The following is an 18,024-nucleotide window of genomic DNA, read 5'->3' on the forward strand; positions in this document are numbered from 1 at the left end:
CCGGTCAATTCGACCTGGAACCGGTCATTTTTGTTTTTGCCCAAATCCGGAAAAACGGAAAGGGGTTAGCCTTGGTGTTTTTTCGAAAATCGACAGAAAATTTCACGTCTCCAATTCCGGTTTAAACCGGTTTGAAGGTTCGAGAGGCTGCTGAAACCGGCCCCAACCGGTTTGAAACCGGAATATTCCGGTCAATTCGACCTGGAACCGGTCATTTTTGTTTTGGCCCAAATCGGGAAAAACGGAAAGGGGTCATAATCGAAAAATTTAATCTGGTTTAATGTTATTCTATTATGTGTTTCTCACATGATAATATTATTAACAACTGCTGCTGAGTAATTTTTTGACGTAAAAACTCTATTGCCACTCTTTGAGGACTTGATAATGGATTTATGGCGATACGGAGTACTTCATTATAGATCGACAACGCATATTTACAAACGCTCATCAGAAACACAAACCACAAAGATAGCTGGAAAGTGAAATACCACACAGTGTACAAGCTATCGTACGCTGGAACGAAACAGTTGATTTTCCATCTTTGAACGACAAAAACAGAAGATACGGGGCACATGTAGTGGTTTCATACGCATTGGTTTACATTGAAAAGTGCAAAGACCCTTATTCAAGGATTAGAGTGGAGATCATACACAACCAGTGCTCATACTTTTAACAGTGCACACACACGAAGAAGAAAGGCTACTCGACATTTCAGTGGCTAATCACCCTTGACTTGCAGACAGAACACGTGTTCTTTGACCATACATAGAATAGGTGATGTGATCAAATAGATTTAACTAACTTACCAAAATAACAGTTTAATTTATCAGTACTCGCAGCGCTTGAGTGTTTGGTTAATTATGGAAACCGCCACCTTAAATTCCAGGAACAGACTTCACCATAGAGAATCTTACAGTCAATTCCCAGCGAAAGAACAAAATACAAACATTGCAAAATTCGATACATATAAATTATAAGAAAAGTATAAGAAGGAAGGCAATGTATAGCAATCTAACCATATCTGTATGATTCAATGGATTATGAAGCGAAAATCGGTGGGCAGTGATCCGGTCCAACGTTCGGTAACTCCAATTGGCAAAACAAGGTAGGGGGTTGGCAATAAATTGCGGCGATTACTGACTTTGCAAAAATATCAGAAATGCCTGCAATTATACACCACAGCGCAAATGCAAAATCATTAACGCCGCCACATAAATGCGTTCCAAACTAGAAAAGATTCTTTTCCTTTCGCAGATTTTGTTGCTTCCAAGAAGGCAGCTTATAAAATTCTTCTTTGTCCATGTCGAAAAGCTCGGCAAAGTCCTTGACTGAGAGGTAGGTCTCAAGGTGGTTGGGGTCGACTCCCTCAGGTAAATTATCGGTGGCCCGAAGTTCTTCGAGGCTGTATGTCAGACGCGAAACTGTCTTCAGGATGTCCTTGACAGGCACGGGCTTATTGACCCTCTAAGAATGTTTGAACAAAACAAAACGTAAATTAAAGTTTGGATTTTAAACACCGTGTTACTTTGATAAATCAGTGAAACGTGGATGGATTCAAGATGATAGGCTTTAAAAAATTCCATTTATAGTACATACGCATGCATCAATTAAACAGCAGGTGAATAAAAATTGCTGTATAATGTGTCGTGTGATAGCAAGCATGAACGCATATAATTCAAAACACTAATCCATTCCGTTTTGCTCTCACCCTTTGCTCGATAGATATTTTGTCATCAGAAACTCTCCAATATGGAAAGGAATTTGTAAATGGTAGAGGTTCGTGGTTTTCGTGGATCAGGATTGCGTCACAATCCGGCCTGTGTTCTGTAAGTAACAACAATATTAAACTCCCAGATGACAAATCGATTCACAACTTACGAATAATTTTATTTTTTAAATACTTAGGGTGTGTTCAATAGCCTATACGTACCCTAATGGAGCAATGCCATATTAGAACAATAAAAAATGGAATACTTTCTTGTTTAATCTACGAAACTTTCAGTAGCGACAATCGTTTACTTCGTCTTAAAATCTTAATATCCCTCTGACAAATTATTAAAAACCAACAGTAAACTTGACCCTGTTCAACAGGAGGAGAAACAAACCTTTGCAAAAGTCAATGGCAGTTTCCATTGCAAGCCGCTTCGTAATGTCGAGCTGACGTTTGGCTGATCCTTTGACGTCATCTGGAATTAAACTCATCCAAAGAAAGACGCCATCGAAACCATCGACTATCACGAAGGCTGAAATAGATGAAATAATGAAGGTGCTTTTCAACACACCACTGTCAAAATATAAAGGTCCTCGGTACGTTTTTGTGTAAACACTAGTGTTGATGCAATGTGTGCGGGTGATATACGCAAAAGTTCTCACAGTACATCTCAAAAATGATGTCCTTTAAATGACATTGGCGCGTTTTGGCAGTTCATTTACGCAAAACTACAATCAGTATCGAATTAACCATTGGGAAAGCAAGGCACAAATGCCTTAACGCCAACTAGAAATCCAGGTCACCTAAATAACTTTATGATGTAGATTCTGGGATAAGAGGCTGAACGATCCACACATTGGAAACTAATCTTTTACTGGCTGGACTCCCAAAAAATATTGATAATATTGTCACTTTTCTTTAGTGTTTTTAACCTTTTTCTTGGAAAGCGCAATATATGTGTATTTTCAGGATACTTTCACAAATATAACCTGGGCCAGCAAAGCAGCACTGGTTATAATACAATAATTTTCTGGAAACATCTCAGTTGTCAATCAAAAGAACAACCCCAAACCAATTTCTAGCCAGGTTTATGTTTACCTGGTCGGGTGGGATCTTGCAACTGTTCGTAAACCAATGGATAAGGCTCGGAAAATTCACCCATCGCCTTTGCGACCGGCGGAAACTCCTGGGCCACAAACTGGTCGCCAGAGGGCAGCAGATTCCACGCACGTGGATGGGAAATCTTTGGCACTTCGACTTCAAGCAGACTGACGTACTTGTTGCGGCGAATTCGTAACAAGGCTACAAAACATAAAGTTTTCCTTGAATGTTTCACATTTAGGCATAAACGTAAAATTCAAATAGAATAACTGGAAATGATTTTGCAATTACCAACGCAATGATCAGTCGAATATAGTTTTACGAACGTGCTACGTAAGTTTGTTCAAAATAAGACGGTACGACGTTTAAAATAGGTGGTTAATTGTTGTAGTTCCAAAGCGAACTATTTGGTACAGTTTACAGACAGACTAAACGCTGTGTAAGTGTGTAAACAGGTCACAAAATTGATCAAAGCAATCACTTCACAAACAACACTGCTCAGCCAGTCGAAAGTTTACCTTCGGTGAAGTCTTCAGTTTCAGATCCTTCTTCGCAAACGCTCAAATCAACTGATTTGCAGCTGGATCGAAAACCAAGACACGCACGTTTGTTTTCCTGGATCTGAAAAATTTGCAAAGAACGAGTTTGAAAATCTGTAAAAAATTTCAAGGTGTTCCCTGTGAAAATAAAGCATGACATAATGATTCCACTACTTATGGCGGAGACACGTCAAGCGTGTTATTTGCGAATAAAATCAATTTTTTTAGATGAGTGAATTGTGGTTTAAGAGATTTTGGTTACTTTGCCGTACGGTCGCAAAACTGCTAGGTATTCAAAAGCAATCGGTTTCAAATGATATTGTGGATTCTGTACGACTGACGACATTAAAACGTGATCAAATGGGGAACAGGATTAGCCAGAAAGTCAACCATCTCTCACAAGATTACATCACATGATTACTACAATACCTAAACCACCACACACTCTTCAAAAACATTTTGTACGTAGCAGTAAATAACCCGCATCATTGTTTACTGCATATACGTACTTTCGTAGCAGCAGTTTCTGCGATATTTCGTGAGTGTTCAGAAGATGCACAACCGTGCCATACTACGACCTTCGCTTGACGTGCGTTTAGAGCAACCAATGACGATCGCGAACGAAGGGATTGACATTCGCATGGAACCTAAAGATTAAAAAGTGGATTGTTGCTTAAATGAACTAACCTTAAGAGCCTTTCAGAATTCAATTAACTAAAACATTAGGGGCAGTATATGAGTTACCATAATATTTAACCATGAGAAAATGTATGCAATAGTCACTAAATGCAATACTTATATTCAGGGACATTTAACAATTTAAAGAAGGGGTTGTATCACAAACTATGAATATTAGCAAATATATATATATATTAGCAAGGTTGCAATGTTTAACAACCGGTTTTTTATTCTTAATTCTTAAATGTAGCCAAACTCTATGAGAAAAATAACCAGGAGTTTCGTTTGTGAACGATTCAAAGGCCATAAACGCCCACCACTGCGTATGTGACCGATTTAAAATGAAGCTTAAATTTATTTTACAACTGCAAACTGTAATAAAAAAATTACCTGATGCAACGATGCTTCGTCCGTCGAGTTTCCACGCACAGCGAACAACTTCCAGCTGTATGAAAACAAGTAGTATGAGTGTCAAAGTGCCCAAAACACAAACCAAGCCATGCAAACCTGTAGTATCCACTCCTCTGGCCCTGCTTGCCGTCAACGGTCACCATCGAACCTTTGAAGCATTGCGTCAAAGCAGGTGGTTCCTTCCCTTCGGTCACAATCACCTGCCAAGTGCAGCAACCAGTGAGAAACAATGTAAGTGAATACGTATGTTGTTTCTATTGGTCGGGTTTGACACTCACTGAAAACTATTTTTAAACTCATTTGGCGGATACGCATTACTTTTACGTGAGAACTTGTAACACCAAGGGTAAAAACCTAAACAAAAAACGATGATCCTGATAATGTTGTTTCGAGTGCTGGGGTTTAAACACATTATCAGCTCAAATAATTTCTCGATACTTTATCACCTCAAATAATTAGGCGATACTTGGTAACCTTGAAAAAATGTCGTGAACAAACCTGGCTTCCCATTTCCTTGTCTATCTCGGTTGCCATGAGGGCTGACGCTCCTTTTTCATTAACAGTCGAGTCTCGTCCGGCCCACAAGAAATACGCGGTTCTCTCTCGACCGATCGGCTCCTTTTTTCCTTCGTTTTTCTCGCCTTCTTCGGCCGACCACTTGCCAGTACTAGAAACTGCGTAGCGCCATCTAACGACGTACGTGTCGCCCCTGAAACGCAGATAACTTGAGGTTTTAAAAAGTAAACTACATATAATGTTGCAATTGAATGGGCTCCCATTTGTTTACGAAGGTAAATAGTCAACACTAATACGTGAGCCGACAACACAGTGGCAATCTCATCAACAGGAAACATTCAGTACTCCAATCAAAGAAACGTTTGATAATCAGAATGTATGTTTAAAAAATGTCCAGGTAACTGTATGCATCGAATTAAAAGAAGTACTATGCGTCTACAGGAGTATAATAAAATAATTTTTAACAATAAACATTTCTAGGCGTGAACGGTCATGGGCTATCCCGAAAATACCTAATAATGGCCTGGGATTTCTGAAACCATATACGTTACATATTGTTGTACCTGTGGAAAACTCCGAAATCGTTTTCATCGATTTGTTCGATATTCTTATCGGTCGCTTTCCAACAGAAGACAGAACTTGAGACGACTTCTAAACCTCGCCCGTCTTCGTCGTACATCTCTCCATAACCACGCCATAAGTTAAAACCTTTTGAAATACAACATTTTATTGACCAACACCAGAAAATGCGTGATTTTACACGAGGAGTGTGTTAAGCAAAGTAATGCATTTGTTTTTATAATGAGCTGTAGACAGTGGCACTTTTTCAACCTAATAAGGTCTCTTCAGTGCAACTTGCCAATCCATTTGTGTAAGACATATATGAATGTAACATGATGCATCTACAAAAGAAGGAAATACCTTCCAGCACAACAGGTAGGGGTTTTGTTTTCATCTCCACCATCATTTTCACATCGCATTTCGTCATCTCGGGTCGAATGTTTGTCTGAACAAAACAGAATGTTCTATTTCGTTTTTTTTAAAGAGGACAACCCTATAGGGTTATATATGGTAATCAATAAACTTGAAATATGTGATGCAGCAAAGACGCAATGCAAACATTGACAACTTATACGTTGCCACATCATGTTTCGAACCAAAGTTGTTCTGGTTACCGATTTTAATCAGGTTTTCTTCTTTGTTTTCGCATAGAGCGTCATAACACCTATGCTAATCTCGGGTTTGAAAATCTATCGTCTTGCGCCTCACCTTGGTGACCATTTCGCTTGTAACTTCCCCTCTAGATGTCTCCTTAAGCACCTTTTCGCGTTCCCCGACTTCGCGTTGAATGTTGGACCAGTCTTCAAACTTTTCTTGCATCAGAGCTGTTTCCAGATTTTCGTTTACTCTGCATAGAAATCGAATCAGTTTTGAAATCCTAGCATTGCATTCGATTTGCTTACAAACAAATCATGGGAAAGGTACATAACACATTTTCATTTAATGATTATCTTAATCTTCCATGGATAAACTGGCGACTCTACAAGGCGGGCATTTTTCGTTGTTACTTTTTATGAAAAAAATTAAACTTTACCTGGCGAACAGACCCCATTCGGGCCTGGGGCCTTGTAGCGAGGTTGAAAGTTGGCTTAACGGAGCAAATGGGCAAAACCCAATATCGGTGTAATCGTATCCTTGATCCCAAAGAGCTTTAGCAAGCTTAACTGCCAGTTGTCGATCATCAAAAGAAACCTGCATAAAGACAAGTAGTAAGCTAAGGCCACACAATGTTGACCAAACCACCGTTGATATGGTCAAACCACAGGTGTTAAGCTTCAACAAAAACATTCAATCTTCAATCAAGTAACTAAAAACAGCCAATATAACGAAGCAGACATTTTAACCCAATTCAGACAAAAAATCACTTGCAATAATGTTTATTATTATGAACTGCTCTGTAACTGAACTTATTTTCACGAACCTCTTTGCCTTGCCAAGTATACATTTCCGCACCAAAGTCGAAAACATACGTTCCTGTCGTCTCAAGCATTCCCATTGTAGGGAGTTTGCCCCAGGCTTCTTGAACGGGGACAAGCTTGGCATCCTACAATAAATACGAGCATAATAAAATTATTGCCAGAAGATCCTTTTTATATTGATAATATGCTTGGAAGCATCAGTAGTAAATTGAATACGAGTACGTTTTACAAAGTGTTTCTATTCATTTTCATAGGTCAGATACGTCAAGAACCGCATTGTACCAAAATACATGCAGAAAAGCATATAAGCATTTCTACGTTATTGTAATCTTTTATCGACACAAGGTGAATGCTTACCACCATTTTGTACGTTTTAATTGCTGCCTCAGTGTTGATTTCGTACGTTTCGTCCTCTTCATCGCCACCTGACGGATCATATTCTCCCCTTCAAAACAAGGTTTCTGTGAAATGAGTAAACCAAATTTCCTCGCACCTATGAGTACCTATTTTAACTGATCATTCATGTTCATTTCTCAAAATCAGTGCAAGAATGTTTCGAACGTCGCGGTGGTATTTTATATATAGGATAGAAATCACAAGCGATAGATCAATACGATAAAAACCCATGAAGGAAACATAGAAATCGTAAGTTGTTAGTGAAGGGAAGATTGTTAAACAACAAGGAAACTTACTTTCCGCCGATCAGTTGCCAGAACTCCCGAGAGGCAATTTTAGACGAAGCCGTTTCGTCGATAACGTTTAGAGAACTTGCTTTGCTTCCCATGTCTCCTTGGTGTATGATGTAGTCAGATATTTCCTGTACAAACATGGCTACATTACAACGATTTAAGATAATTTACATTTAACGTAGTGCTGTCGTAGCCATAACTGGGCATTGTTTGCAAGAAAATCGTCAAAATTAAAACCTTTATCAAGAACACTTAATTTTAAAGTATTACTCAATTCTCTATAGAGGGGTTTTCAAGTATAACAGCATCTCTCACCGCCACTTTAGCTCGCTCGATGACGTTGCTAAACTCCCCATACCAACCAAACATTTTGTCGGGCAGAATAAGCAAGAACGCATCCCCGCTGTTCAGTGACGCAGCGCACGGCTCAACCAATCGCGTCTGGACACGTCGGCGACCTTTAACCCTGCGCAAGTCGGTAATCACACCCAGGTCGGTTAGATTTGTATTGTAGATGAAAAAAAGGAAGCAAATTTGTACCTGAGAAGCATTTTGTTTTTCCATGGCTTGTAGTCGCTAGCTGAGAAAGCGGAAGTGGTTTTTGTGCTTCTTAAGCTCACCTGCAATGAAAACGAGGTTATTGTTAAGTCAATTCGATCCAGTAGTATACATCTAACTTAACAGAAGGTATATTTTTCCTTACCTTGCTGAAGTCAGCTCTGTGTGCCAGGCCAGCCAAAGCTGCCGATGTAAAATTGGCTCCGTGTCCGTGAATTGTCGCCAATCTCTGTTGTTCTAGTTTGGTGATGTTTGATCTTTGTTGGGTGTAAGATTGCTGAAACCGTTCAGTAATTTATTTAGTAAAACAAGAATAATCCATTTAGAGTAAAATAAATCCCAAATAAACCAGTTTACTGCCATCGCAAATTAGTCATGAAACATTCAAACCAGTTTAAAAGTGTCTTGACGTACTGAAAGGTGACGGAAAATAATACCCAGCAGCTAAGTCATGCGACTGTACATGTGTAGCATTTACCACAAAACTTTGCTTAAAATAATATATTGAACATTTGTTTCCAGAACAAACCTTGATATCCTCACGAGCTGCAAGTGCTTTCAAAGGATTTCTGGTGGATCCCCTATTTCGCGAACCGCGTTGTACGCTTCTTTTCAGGTGCCCGAGTTGGGATAAATATTCCTGTTAAATGTGTTGTAGGTACGATAAACATTTAGCAGGCTAACAATGCAATGAAGGACACCAATATTTGTTAGTTGTTTTGACTAGTCAGGAAAATGTGAAATATTTTACATTATAACACTGGAAAAGTACAAAAAAGTAAAAAAAGCATTAAAGCTTGAATGGAGTAACAACTAGAGGAAGTATATACACTTACCACGTGATGCTCTTCATCCACCAACCATGACATCATATCTGGCTGTTCCCCGTCCGAGTCAGCACTCCCGTTTTCAACACCGTTTTCAGTCACACGCATTTCTTCCTCAATTTGAATACTGGAAGATGAGTAAAAGATTTCGAAGTCTTCGTTCACCAAGTCAGGTATTTCGGTTGTGGATTCCTCAACCGTCTGTGAATATACGAATATCAGTAGCGGTTATATCTGCTATAGCTGTTATATAAGGTGTGACGTTAGTAAACACTGCTAGTTTCCAACCCATAAAAATTGCTAGTTAATTTATATCCATGTCCACAGGCGCACAAATTATCAATAAGCTACAAAAGATCGAGAAGAAAAACGTGATTGTGAATTTTGTTTGTCATGATCTATTGCTGCCATGTTTCTTCCTCTACTACATTCATAGTTTGGAGCTTAAGATACACAATATACTCAAGGGCCCTAAAATCAAACTATCGGCTGTACGGAAAAGAAATGTTTCAAAGTATTGTAGAATCTTGTGTCAAAACGCTTTGAATTTTTTAAGACATGTTTAGTTTTAATAAGCATCTTCAGTAGTGTTGCTGGAATAGGTGGATTTCGTGAAAAAAAGTATTTTTATTGCTACAGAAGAGAAATATATCTTCTATCACCAAATCCTTATGTTCAGGCCAAAACAAAATATTCCCTGTCCATACCTTGACAACTTCGGGCTCCAGACCTTTGCGTGCGATTCTCAGAACATCTGACAATTTGTTGAGACTCGGTTCCCCTGACGTCACGTCGTCAATAGTGATGACAGGATCAACTTTGGCGGGAACTGGGAGAACTCTTCGCTTCAATGACGGAGACGGTAGAATCGGGACGACATTCGGATTTGCTGCAGGGTGAATTTTGATGTGAGATTGAGTGTTTAGTAAAATATTAGTCCAGGGATGGGTAAAAGGCGATTAACGAGGGTCAAATTAGTTCGAAGAAAATATTTTAAAGTCTGCATAACTCTTTTCAGTATTGTTTACTGTTGAAAGGTTTAAGTCACAAAAAATATTCAACCCATGTAGTACAGGTGGCACAAACAAAACAATATCTTTTAAAAAAGTTTTGAATACAAAGAACTATTACATATTGATACAATGCAATTTTCAACACGGGTATTTTGCACATAATCACAAAATGCATGTGTATCGATTATTTATACTTTTGTGTTAAATTACTTACATCGCTTGATTTTGGATTGCACAGTGAACTGGCTTGCATCGTTTTGTTTTCCTTTCCTACTCTTCCAACCCTCAGAATTAACCATGATGGAGTTGAGGCGGTCTGTTATATTCGATGCTCCGACAGCTGAAGAACGGCCCCCGTTAACAATCGGATTCTCTTTTTGTTTCTGCAATAAAACACGTTTTATGTGTGGGGTTCCTTTCAGTTGCACTGATAGAACAACGTTACTTCGTAAGCGAATTTATCTCCGAAAAGGTCAATAAATATGCTTAAACGGTTCGGTTCGTGAAAGGTACTGACCACAGCTTTGGGAGAAAGAGCAGTGATTTTTAGTTGCTCCTTTCCAAGCGAACAAATACAAAGTAACCAAAGTTGCATTTTTCTATTATACAAGATTATACATGGTGGAACAAAAAAACATTATTCTGATAAAATCATTTCGAAATGCCTGTCAGTAAATTACAGTAGTAATAGGTTTAGTTGTTTATAACTGGTTAAGCAATGCAAATATTACAAGTTTGTTTCAAAACTTGGTTTGAACCAAGAAACAGAAATAGTCTTGGATACAAGTCACATAACCGAAAAATCCACTACAGTATATATTTTTTCTGTTTTGATTAATTCCATACCTTCCAACCCTCCTCGCTCTCTTGGAGTTTGTTCATTCGGTCGCTGAGGGAAGATTTGATGCCACCTTTCTTTTCATCTTTCATCACCTTCTTTTTCCAATCCTCCTCCTGATTCTTTTGCAGGAGTTTCATCCTAAGAATCACGAACAGTTGTATTAATCAAAGTGGAGCCAATAATATGAATTGTGTAAGCCGCATACATATGGCCACTGTTTCGACCTTAAGGTCTCATCAATGCAGCTGGTGACTATCAGATCACTTTGTCGACCAAACGGCCAAGCAAAGACTTCTACTTTGGTGACTATGAGACCTTATAGGTCGAAACAGTAGCCATCTGTATGCAGCTTACACAGTTGAATAATTCTACTGCGGAAATAAGTTTTTTTTTCGCATTTTTCCATGACCGTCAACCAATTTACGCAATTTCCATGCCCATGTCATTACCTTTAGCAAACATATGTGTACAGGTGCAAGGGCGGGGTAAGTGCTTGTGCTAAGCCGCAAAACATCATCAAAAAGTCGTTAGTCCGGAACGAATGTCACCCACAATACATTAATGATTTTATCGTGAGATATTACAAAATCGCGATACGATCTTGTCAAAGTGGTAAACGTCAAGACACGATTTTCGCAAAACTATCTCTCGGTGGTCAACTTCTAGTGTGTTTTTTACCGGGCATCGCTTTGCTTTGCAGCACGAGCTTGACCCACACCGTAACTATTAAACAAGTCTGTAATGTCTGGTGACTGGTTTCATAATGAAGAAGCTGAAGTGGTGCTTTGTCAGTGCCACAGTCACCAGCGACACTGATTATACCTTACAGGTCGAAACAATGTGCATACCTGTCTGCAGCTCTTATTGATTATTACGGCTCTTTTTATATATCATATGGTGCTTTGGTGTTTCCCTATTACATTGTTATTCACATATAATGAATTTACCTGTCCCGAATAGATCCGGTGGATTTAATTTCTGCCTCTCTTATCTTCCCCATATCCTCAGATGCGGGATCTTCTTCCGAAGGTTGAGGACTAGAAGAGCGAAAACTAAGTGGAGATGAGGAGCGATCTCTGATGCTTCCAGACGATCTGCTCCTGAACACAACATGTGGTTGTCATGGTATGAGTCATCCTATACTGCATCGTTTCGATATCAATATGAACCAAGTGATTACCCGATTACAACGATTTAATAAAAAAAGTTTACCTAAATGCCAACAAATTATGTATTGTGGGATTAACTTATCGTTACCCTACGTACGTGTAGCTTTTACATGTACTTTAGGTAGAATATGTATAATCAACAATTGTTCTTTCCACAGCTATTTGGCGAATGGCCACAATCACATTGGTCTCAATTGTTTGTTAACAAAGCAACTTCTACATCGGGAATTTTCTGACTTCTCACCCAATTGAAGGAAGCTTGCCCCGGACAGGACTTCGACGTCTGGTTGGTTCCGGAGATGGGAGTTTGTTCAGAAACTTTGATCTAAAAAAAAATATATAAATATAGATTTAAAATCAGGAATGTCAAATACTGATGATTTTTGTCGTTTTCGCATTTTATGTTTAATAGCGGGAAATTTTGTACATAATGACGTATTTTGGGGAACATCTTTAAAGCGATACTGGTGATACCTGTAGTTGTAGGAACAGGAATTCTGGTAAATATTCAAAAAAAGGTTGATCTTTTGCTCCTATAAGTTTTTTTTAAACCAAGGTTTTTTAATCATACATAGCTTGAAAAAGGGATTGTGCCTGGGCAACCTACTAATCTGGATGAACATAAACACAGTTCTTACTTAATTTTTCCGGCTTTGTGGCCGTCGCTCTCGTCTCCAGATCGCTCAGAACTATCGTTTGTTGACGTCAGTGACAACCTGGTTGGTTTCGGAGGAGTCTGAGATTCTTCCTGTTTGGATTCGAGAGTCTCGGAGATTTTTCTCACCCGGTCACGTGGTACTTCAATTTGAACGCTAGGTGGCGGGGCTGAGTCGACTGACTACAAAAATAATATATATTTAGCGCATTGATGGGTACAGACATGAATGTGAATTAATCAAACTCTGCTCGTGTAATTAGAAGGAAAACATGGGCCTATCATTAGTAAGTGACCAGTTTAACACGAAACCAAACAAATATAAACTGTATAAAACTACGTAGAAGTGTTTGATGCTTCGCATTACAAGGCATAAGAAACGCCCGGCAACGCTGGCCCTTACTTGGCGATCACAGCTATCGTATCGAGTGCCGCAATAGCTTGACCTTTTCTACTAAGGTAGACTGACCTTTTTGTACTTTATTTATAATTGCGTTTGGTTTCGTCCGCAAACATTTCATCAAATTGGCAGCAATAAAACTCCTTATCTGAAATAACGGCAACTTACATCTGTAACTTCTTCCCCTTGTAACTTCTTCCTCGCTTCCAACACGAGTTCGAGGTCCACAGGTTGTGTGTTGTAACGTTTCAACGAACTACGCTTCGTCTCTGCAATGAACCGTGCTTTAAATACGACGATTCGCGCTTCCGTCTATTGCGGAACTAATCCCATGCCCCCGACTTTAACCAAGCGTTTGTATTTTGCAAATTTTCATTTTACCGTCAGTGACTTTGTCAGGCAATTATTAAAACCCATCATATTAGAAATCTATTGTTATGTTTCACATTCGTTGTTTATTTATTTCTACAACTTCATCCCTATCCATACTCTCAATGGGAAAATAGTATCAACGTAAACATCGAAGCCATCTAAATGCAACAAAGCTTAACTTGAACGCTTGACACCATTCGCTGACCACCATTAGTGAAATATCTCAATATTGTTACATAAATAGCATTCCGATCTTTAATTGTTATCCTACACGACCTTTATCTTACATGACTTAACTTCACAACCGAACCATATCTAAATTTCATTCTTACTTTTCACAGGACTCGGTGGGTTACGGGAGCAGACCTTATTGAAATAAGCCAAGCGCTCTGCAAACGAAGGGACTTTCTCTTCTTCAGGACTGTCAACGTCTCTTTCCGAAGATTCTGCAGCAGCTTGCTGTGTTCTGTAACGAACAGAAGCAACATGTGAGGTTGAAGTTGATGCGACGAAAGAAGGTTCAAGGATCCATGTTGTTGTTTATTAAACGGTGCCGATAGATTTGTACATACAACAACTAAGGAGGTAATTTCCTTTCGTATGACTTCCCATGATCTTGCCATGCATTGGATATATATGACCTTCAAGAATCTCGCCTCAAGGTCATTCATTAGATTATCAAAATAGGACGATAAACTAGTGTGGTTAAGCGGTCCTAAAACACAGCTATTACTAATGATGCCATTTACGGAATCCCTATTACTTTTTCACATAACACACACACATGTTTATAAACCTCGCAACCACAAAACCATAAACTTTTCCAAACATTTCCTACGAGATACAATCAACTATTCCTTAAATAACACCTTATATATATAATAGCCGAGAACGATTACTTACACAAAGGCCATAACGTTACCAAGCTGCAAAGAGTCGCCTTGCGCAACACAAGTTCAAGCAAAATGCGATTGAATCAGAGTTTTACCTGGCTTTTTGCTGGGGGCTTAATAATTCATGTCGACTGCTCGACTCTTGTCTCGTCCAAAGTGATAAATACTTGATGAGGTTTCAACAGTTTTACAACCTAAGTTTACCCCACGCCGTGCCCTGAATGAGCGCAACAAAAAGGTAGAGTGATGAAGGGCGCCTGATGGACAAAAAAGGGCAAAACCGCAATAAACATCGCTCCTGGATAACACACCTGCCACACTAAGGCTAACTTTATTATTTCAGCGTTCATCCATGCCAGAATACTTGAATATGCACTGATACTAAGTCGTATTCTTGCACTGTCTTAAGATTCATATCTTTGTCATATGCACATGCTACTATGATTTTCGAAATAACAATAACTGTACGACTTCATTCACGGAAACAAACAGCAGTCGAACTTAATTTCAATCGCGTTGTAAAGTTAATAACCAGAAACGCACAATAGGTTTCTGACAACAGTATCATCACTCGATGATAAGTCGACGCATTAACACAGTGCAAATTACCAGACACCCTTCGCCGAGTCACATTTATCATACTTAAACTTATATTACCACCTTTTCTACCCGAACCTAATAGTCATACGAGTGGCCAACAACTTGTTTCTGATATTGGCGAAGTAATAAGCTGTCCAAAAACAATGTTTCTGCGTCTGGGCCCTGTGGCAATTGACATTGCTATTGTCAATGAGTTAGTTTCGAGTATAGTCAAAATATTGTTTTAACAGTGGGATCCCTGTACTGAACGAGCAAAAATGTTTACAGAAATATAAACGATACCGGTTCTGGAAATGCAGCAGAATCTAGTCCTCCATTATGCATTGTCTATGTACTAATATGTTATAACAAATAAAATTTGTCCGAGCATAAAACATACACAGAAAAACACGGAAAGCTATATAAAAGATACCCGAAACTGTGTTAAAAAAATGAGTTTGCTTGAACCTACCAAATAACACATCACACATAAACTGCAGCTTCACAAACTGAGCGATGTTGAGTAACTTTCGTATTAACTCCAAATCCTCAACACACATTGGAACTGAGCTAAAACACTAAAACTCATGGCATACAAAAAGGTGTTCGCGTCTACGCCGTTTATTAAACCACAAACACGGCAACGAGGCTCCGAAGCCGCCAATTATCGCATCAAAGCAGTGAGCAATATGTGGTAATGCGCGTCGGGATGCTCTTACCCTGTTCAAGATGGCGTCGATAGCGCACCTGTCCTAATAACAGACGCATGCTGCGCCTCCCGAGAGAGGGAAATCCCCTAATTTTGTCACCTGTCGACATATCGCCTGCGTGTGGACGAATGTCGATAGCCCACAGTTCTTGTACTAAACGTCTTGCGCGTCAAATGCATATGTTTGTGTGTGCTACTTCTGAGCATTGGGATGGAGACTATCCCGGTTAAACAAACGCCCACTTGTTTACACAAAAAGCGTGCCCAAGTCATTTTATCACCACTAAGTACATTTGAGCATTTACAAAATGCGTTTGGAAAGTTATACCAGTGGAACAACAAAGCACTACGGATCCTGCAGGAGCTATAATATACACTTTCCACCTAAAAGTAAAGTTTTAATTGAAACCGCGAACAACGCGCCATTTTCACCATGACACAAGGCGTTTCAGGTAACAAGTAAAATAACCACAATGTTGCACAAATATCGTTACAAAAACAACTGCCTGACGGTGCAGTTGCTGCAGAGACAATAAAGCTGTGTAAACTATTCCGCCCACTGAAAGGCCTGGACATCATTCACCCACTAACCGACAGCACACGATCCAGACCTGTCTGCCTGTTCCGAGAGGGTCCACAGTAAAAAAAACCTTCTTCAAACGCCGCTGAATGACAGATTGTTGGAGAGGCACGCCGCATTTTTGCGCTGCCTCGTTCAAAATTTCTAGATCTTGCGCCAAGGCAAAAAAATAAACAATTCGGTGAAGTTTGCTTCATTTTAGGCGAGGAAAGAGCGAGTCGATTGGTGATTTCGATTCGGGCCCGTGTCAAATGCACCGCATCAAAACTTGAAATCTAGCAAGATTGTCATTCCTCATCGTTATTTCTGACTAAATTTCGATTATCATTATCAGTTTCCGACAAATCACTAAGCATTTTATGTCACGAAAGAGGTTCGTTATCAGCTAAAGGCCAAACAACAAACGATATTCATTAGTAACTACAAATACACATTAAAGTACATGACTCTCTGTTTCTGTACATTCCATTACAATTTTTATTGCTCTTATACATTTCAATATTTTCGCACTGTTCAGTCCTTAGAAACTAATAGTTCACTGACCGCACTTGGACAATCATGCAAGGAAATTGCGATACTGTATCAAAATCATGCGATATTATCAGGACACTATCACCATGACCTCTTTCCGCAATCACAGGAAGCCACAATGCATCTTATCGTACAATCTCCGACTGCCGATGCCCAACTGCTAAGCAAACATCGACGATTGTGACGACACAACGATGAGTAATAGACTCCAGCGCACTTAGCGGTTTCAGGTCTTACAGTCAAATTGCTGTGCGTTTTTTCTTATATCACCGTGAAAAAAACGTTGTTTGCCGCGAGGCGACTTAGAGGCAAAAATCGCATCAATAACACAGCGCAATAGGATTATACGTAGGACAAGCTTACTTCACATTTCCTACATAGAGTTGCTTACTTTAAAATGCCGTTTTTCGGGGTATGTTGAGTTAATGTCATAAGCTCAGCCCCTTTACGTTCAACTTGTCTGCTAACATTTGTGCTTAATTATTTTTTTTAGCTTGATCTTACATGAACAGAATGTAATATGTTATAAACTCAAGTGAAGTACATTGTTTCACACAAGGCCACAGAGTGTACAAAGATCTTATCTTCATGACCAGAACTAACAAAACACTTTCAATCTCCATACCTTGGAAAATACAACTCTATTTTTCAACACACATCATAATGGATGCCATTCACCGGTTTGCATCATTCTACGCAGAGCAACGTTGCATAGCAACAGATGTCTCTACGTCCAAACTCAGGTCTTCATAAAACCCGATTAACGACTGCCTATAAATTTTGCATTGCCGTCGTTCAGCAGCACGGCGGACCATAAACTGCATTTAGTTCTCCTACCAACTGTCCCCTTAGGAGCCCTTAGTGCTAGCAGCTGGCGAACACAATGTACACATTAATGTTTTAACTGCTAACAAGTTGCAGACATTCGTTAAATTTGCCGCGCCCACGCTTTTGGAGTGCAAGAGTGGGTGAAGAACTTGGCGACGAACCGAATCGGCCTTTTCTTTCGCGGTGACTTGCGTTACCACTACGAAATCGGAGGAAGCTGAACGCGCTTAGGGTGAAATGTACCAAAAATGCAATTGGAATGCAAACTTTTCACGGAAACCAGTAATTCCGAAAGTCTAATACTGTATTAAACATGCAAATGCACACAAAATATACAAAAGTAAGTATATAGAACAAATTAGGTTTGGAGTAGGAATTTTCACAATTAACGATCATATGTTTAGAGCAAGCGCACAGGATCTCACCCACTAAAATCACGAACGTC

At 39.3% G+C, this 18,024-nt stretch overlaps 1 protein-coding gene across 3 annotated transcripts in view; it reads right to left on the reverse strand.

Annotated features, from left to right (window-relative positions):
* Nucleotides 1-375: 375 nt before the first annotated feature.
* Nucleotides 376-18,024, reverse strand: part of LOC145913139 (uncharacterized) — a 37,771-nt gene continuing 20,122 nt past the window's right edge. For 2 of the 3 annotated variants that reach the window (XM_083000693.1, XM_083000691.1), the window contains 29 exons: nt 13,792-13,925; nt 13,256-13,356; nt 12,671-12,870; nt 12,277-12,357; nt 11,811-11,963; nt 10,869-11,001; nt 10,237-10,405; nt 9,717-9,898; nt 9,019-9,210; nt 8,712-8,822; nt 8,328-8,459; nt 8,165-8,244; nt 7,940-8,090; nt 7,628-7,752; nt 7,293-7,380; nt 6,938-7,060; nt 6,551-6,708; nt 6,226-6,364; nt 5,878-5,962; nt 5,520-5,664; nt 4,939-5,149; nt 4,537-4,640; nt 4,420-4,474; nt 3,861-3,998; nt 3,331-3,433; nt 2,810-3,013; nt 2,106-2,243; nt 1,709-1,824; nt 376-1,464 (listed from right to left, as the gene is read on the reverse strand). In XM_083000693.1, coding sequence (XP_082856819.1) covers nt 1,228-1,464; nt 1,709-1,824; nt 2,106-2,243; nt 2,810-3,013; nt 3,331-3,433; nt 3,861-3,998; nt 4,420-4,474; nt 4,537-4,640; nt 4,939-5,149; nt 5,520-5,664; nt 5,878-5,962; nt 6,226-6,364; nt 6,551-6,708; nt 6,938-7,060; nt 7,293-7,380; nt 7,628-7,752; nt 7,940-8,090; nt 8,165-8,244; nt 8,328-8,459; nt 8,712-8,822; nt 9,019-9,210; nt 9,717-9,898; nt 10,237-10,405; nt 10,869-11,001; nt 11,811-11,963; nt 12,277-12,357; nt 12,671-12,870; nt 13,256-13,356; nt 13,792-13,925 — 3,988 coding nt within the window. In that variant the 3' untranslated portion in view covers nt 376-1,227. The remainder of the gene's footprint in view (nt 1,465-1,708; nt 1,825-2,105; nt 2,244-2,809; nt 3,014-3,330; nt 3,434-3,860; nt 3,999-4,419; nt 4,475-4,536; nt 4,641-4,938; nt 5,150-5,519; nt 5,665-5,877; nt 5,963-6,225; nt 6,365-6,550; nt 6,709-6,937; nt 7,061-7,292; nt 7,381-7,627; nt 7,753-7,939; nt 8,091-8,164; nt 8,245-8,327; nt 8,460-8,711; nt 8,823-9,018; nt 9,211-9,716; nt 9,899-10,236; nt 10,406-10,868; nt 11,002-11,810; nt 11,964-12,276; nt 12,358-12,670; nt 12,871-13,255; nt 13,357-13,791; nt 13,926-18,024) is intronic. The other variant, XM_083000692.1, reaches the window with a different exon arrangement.

Source organism: Ascidia mentula, chromosome 9, assembly GCF_947561715.1.
Source record: "Ascidia mentula chromosome 9, kaAscMent1.1, whole genome shotgun sequence".
Classification (NCBI taxonomy): Eukaryota; Metazoa; Chordata; class Ascidiacea; order Phlebobranchia; family Ascidiidae; genus Ascidia; species Ascidia mentula.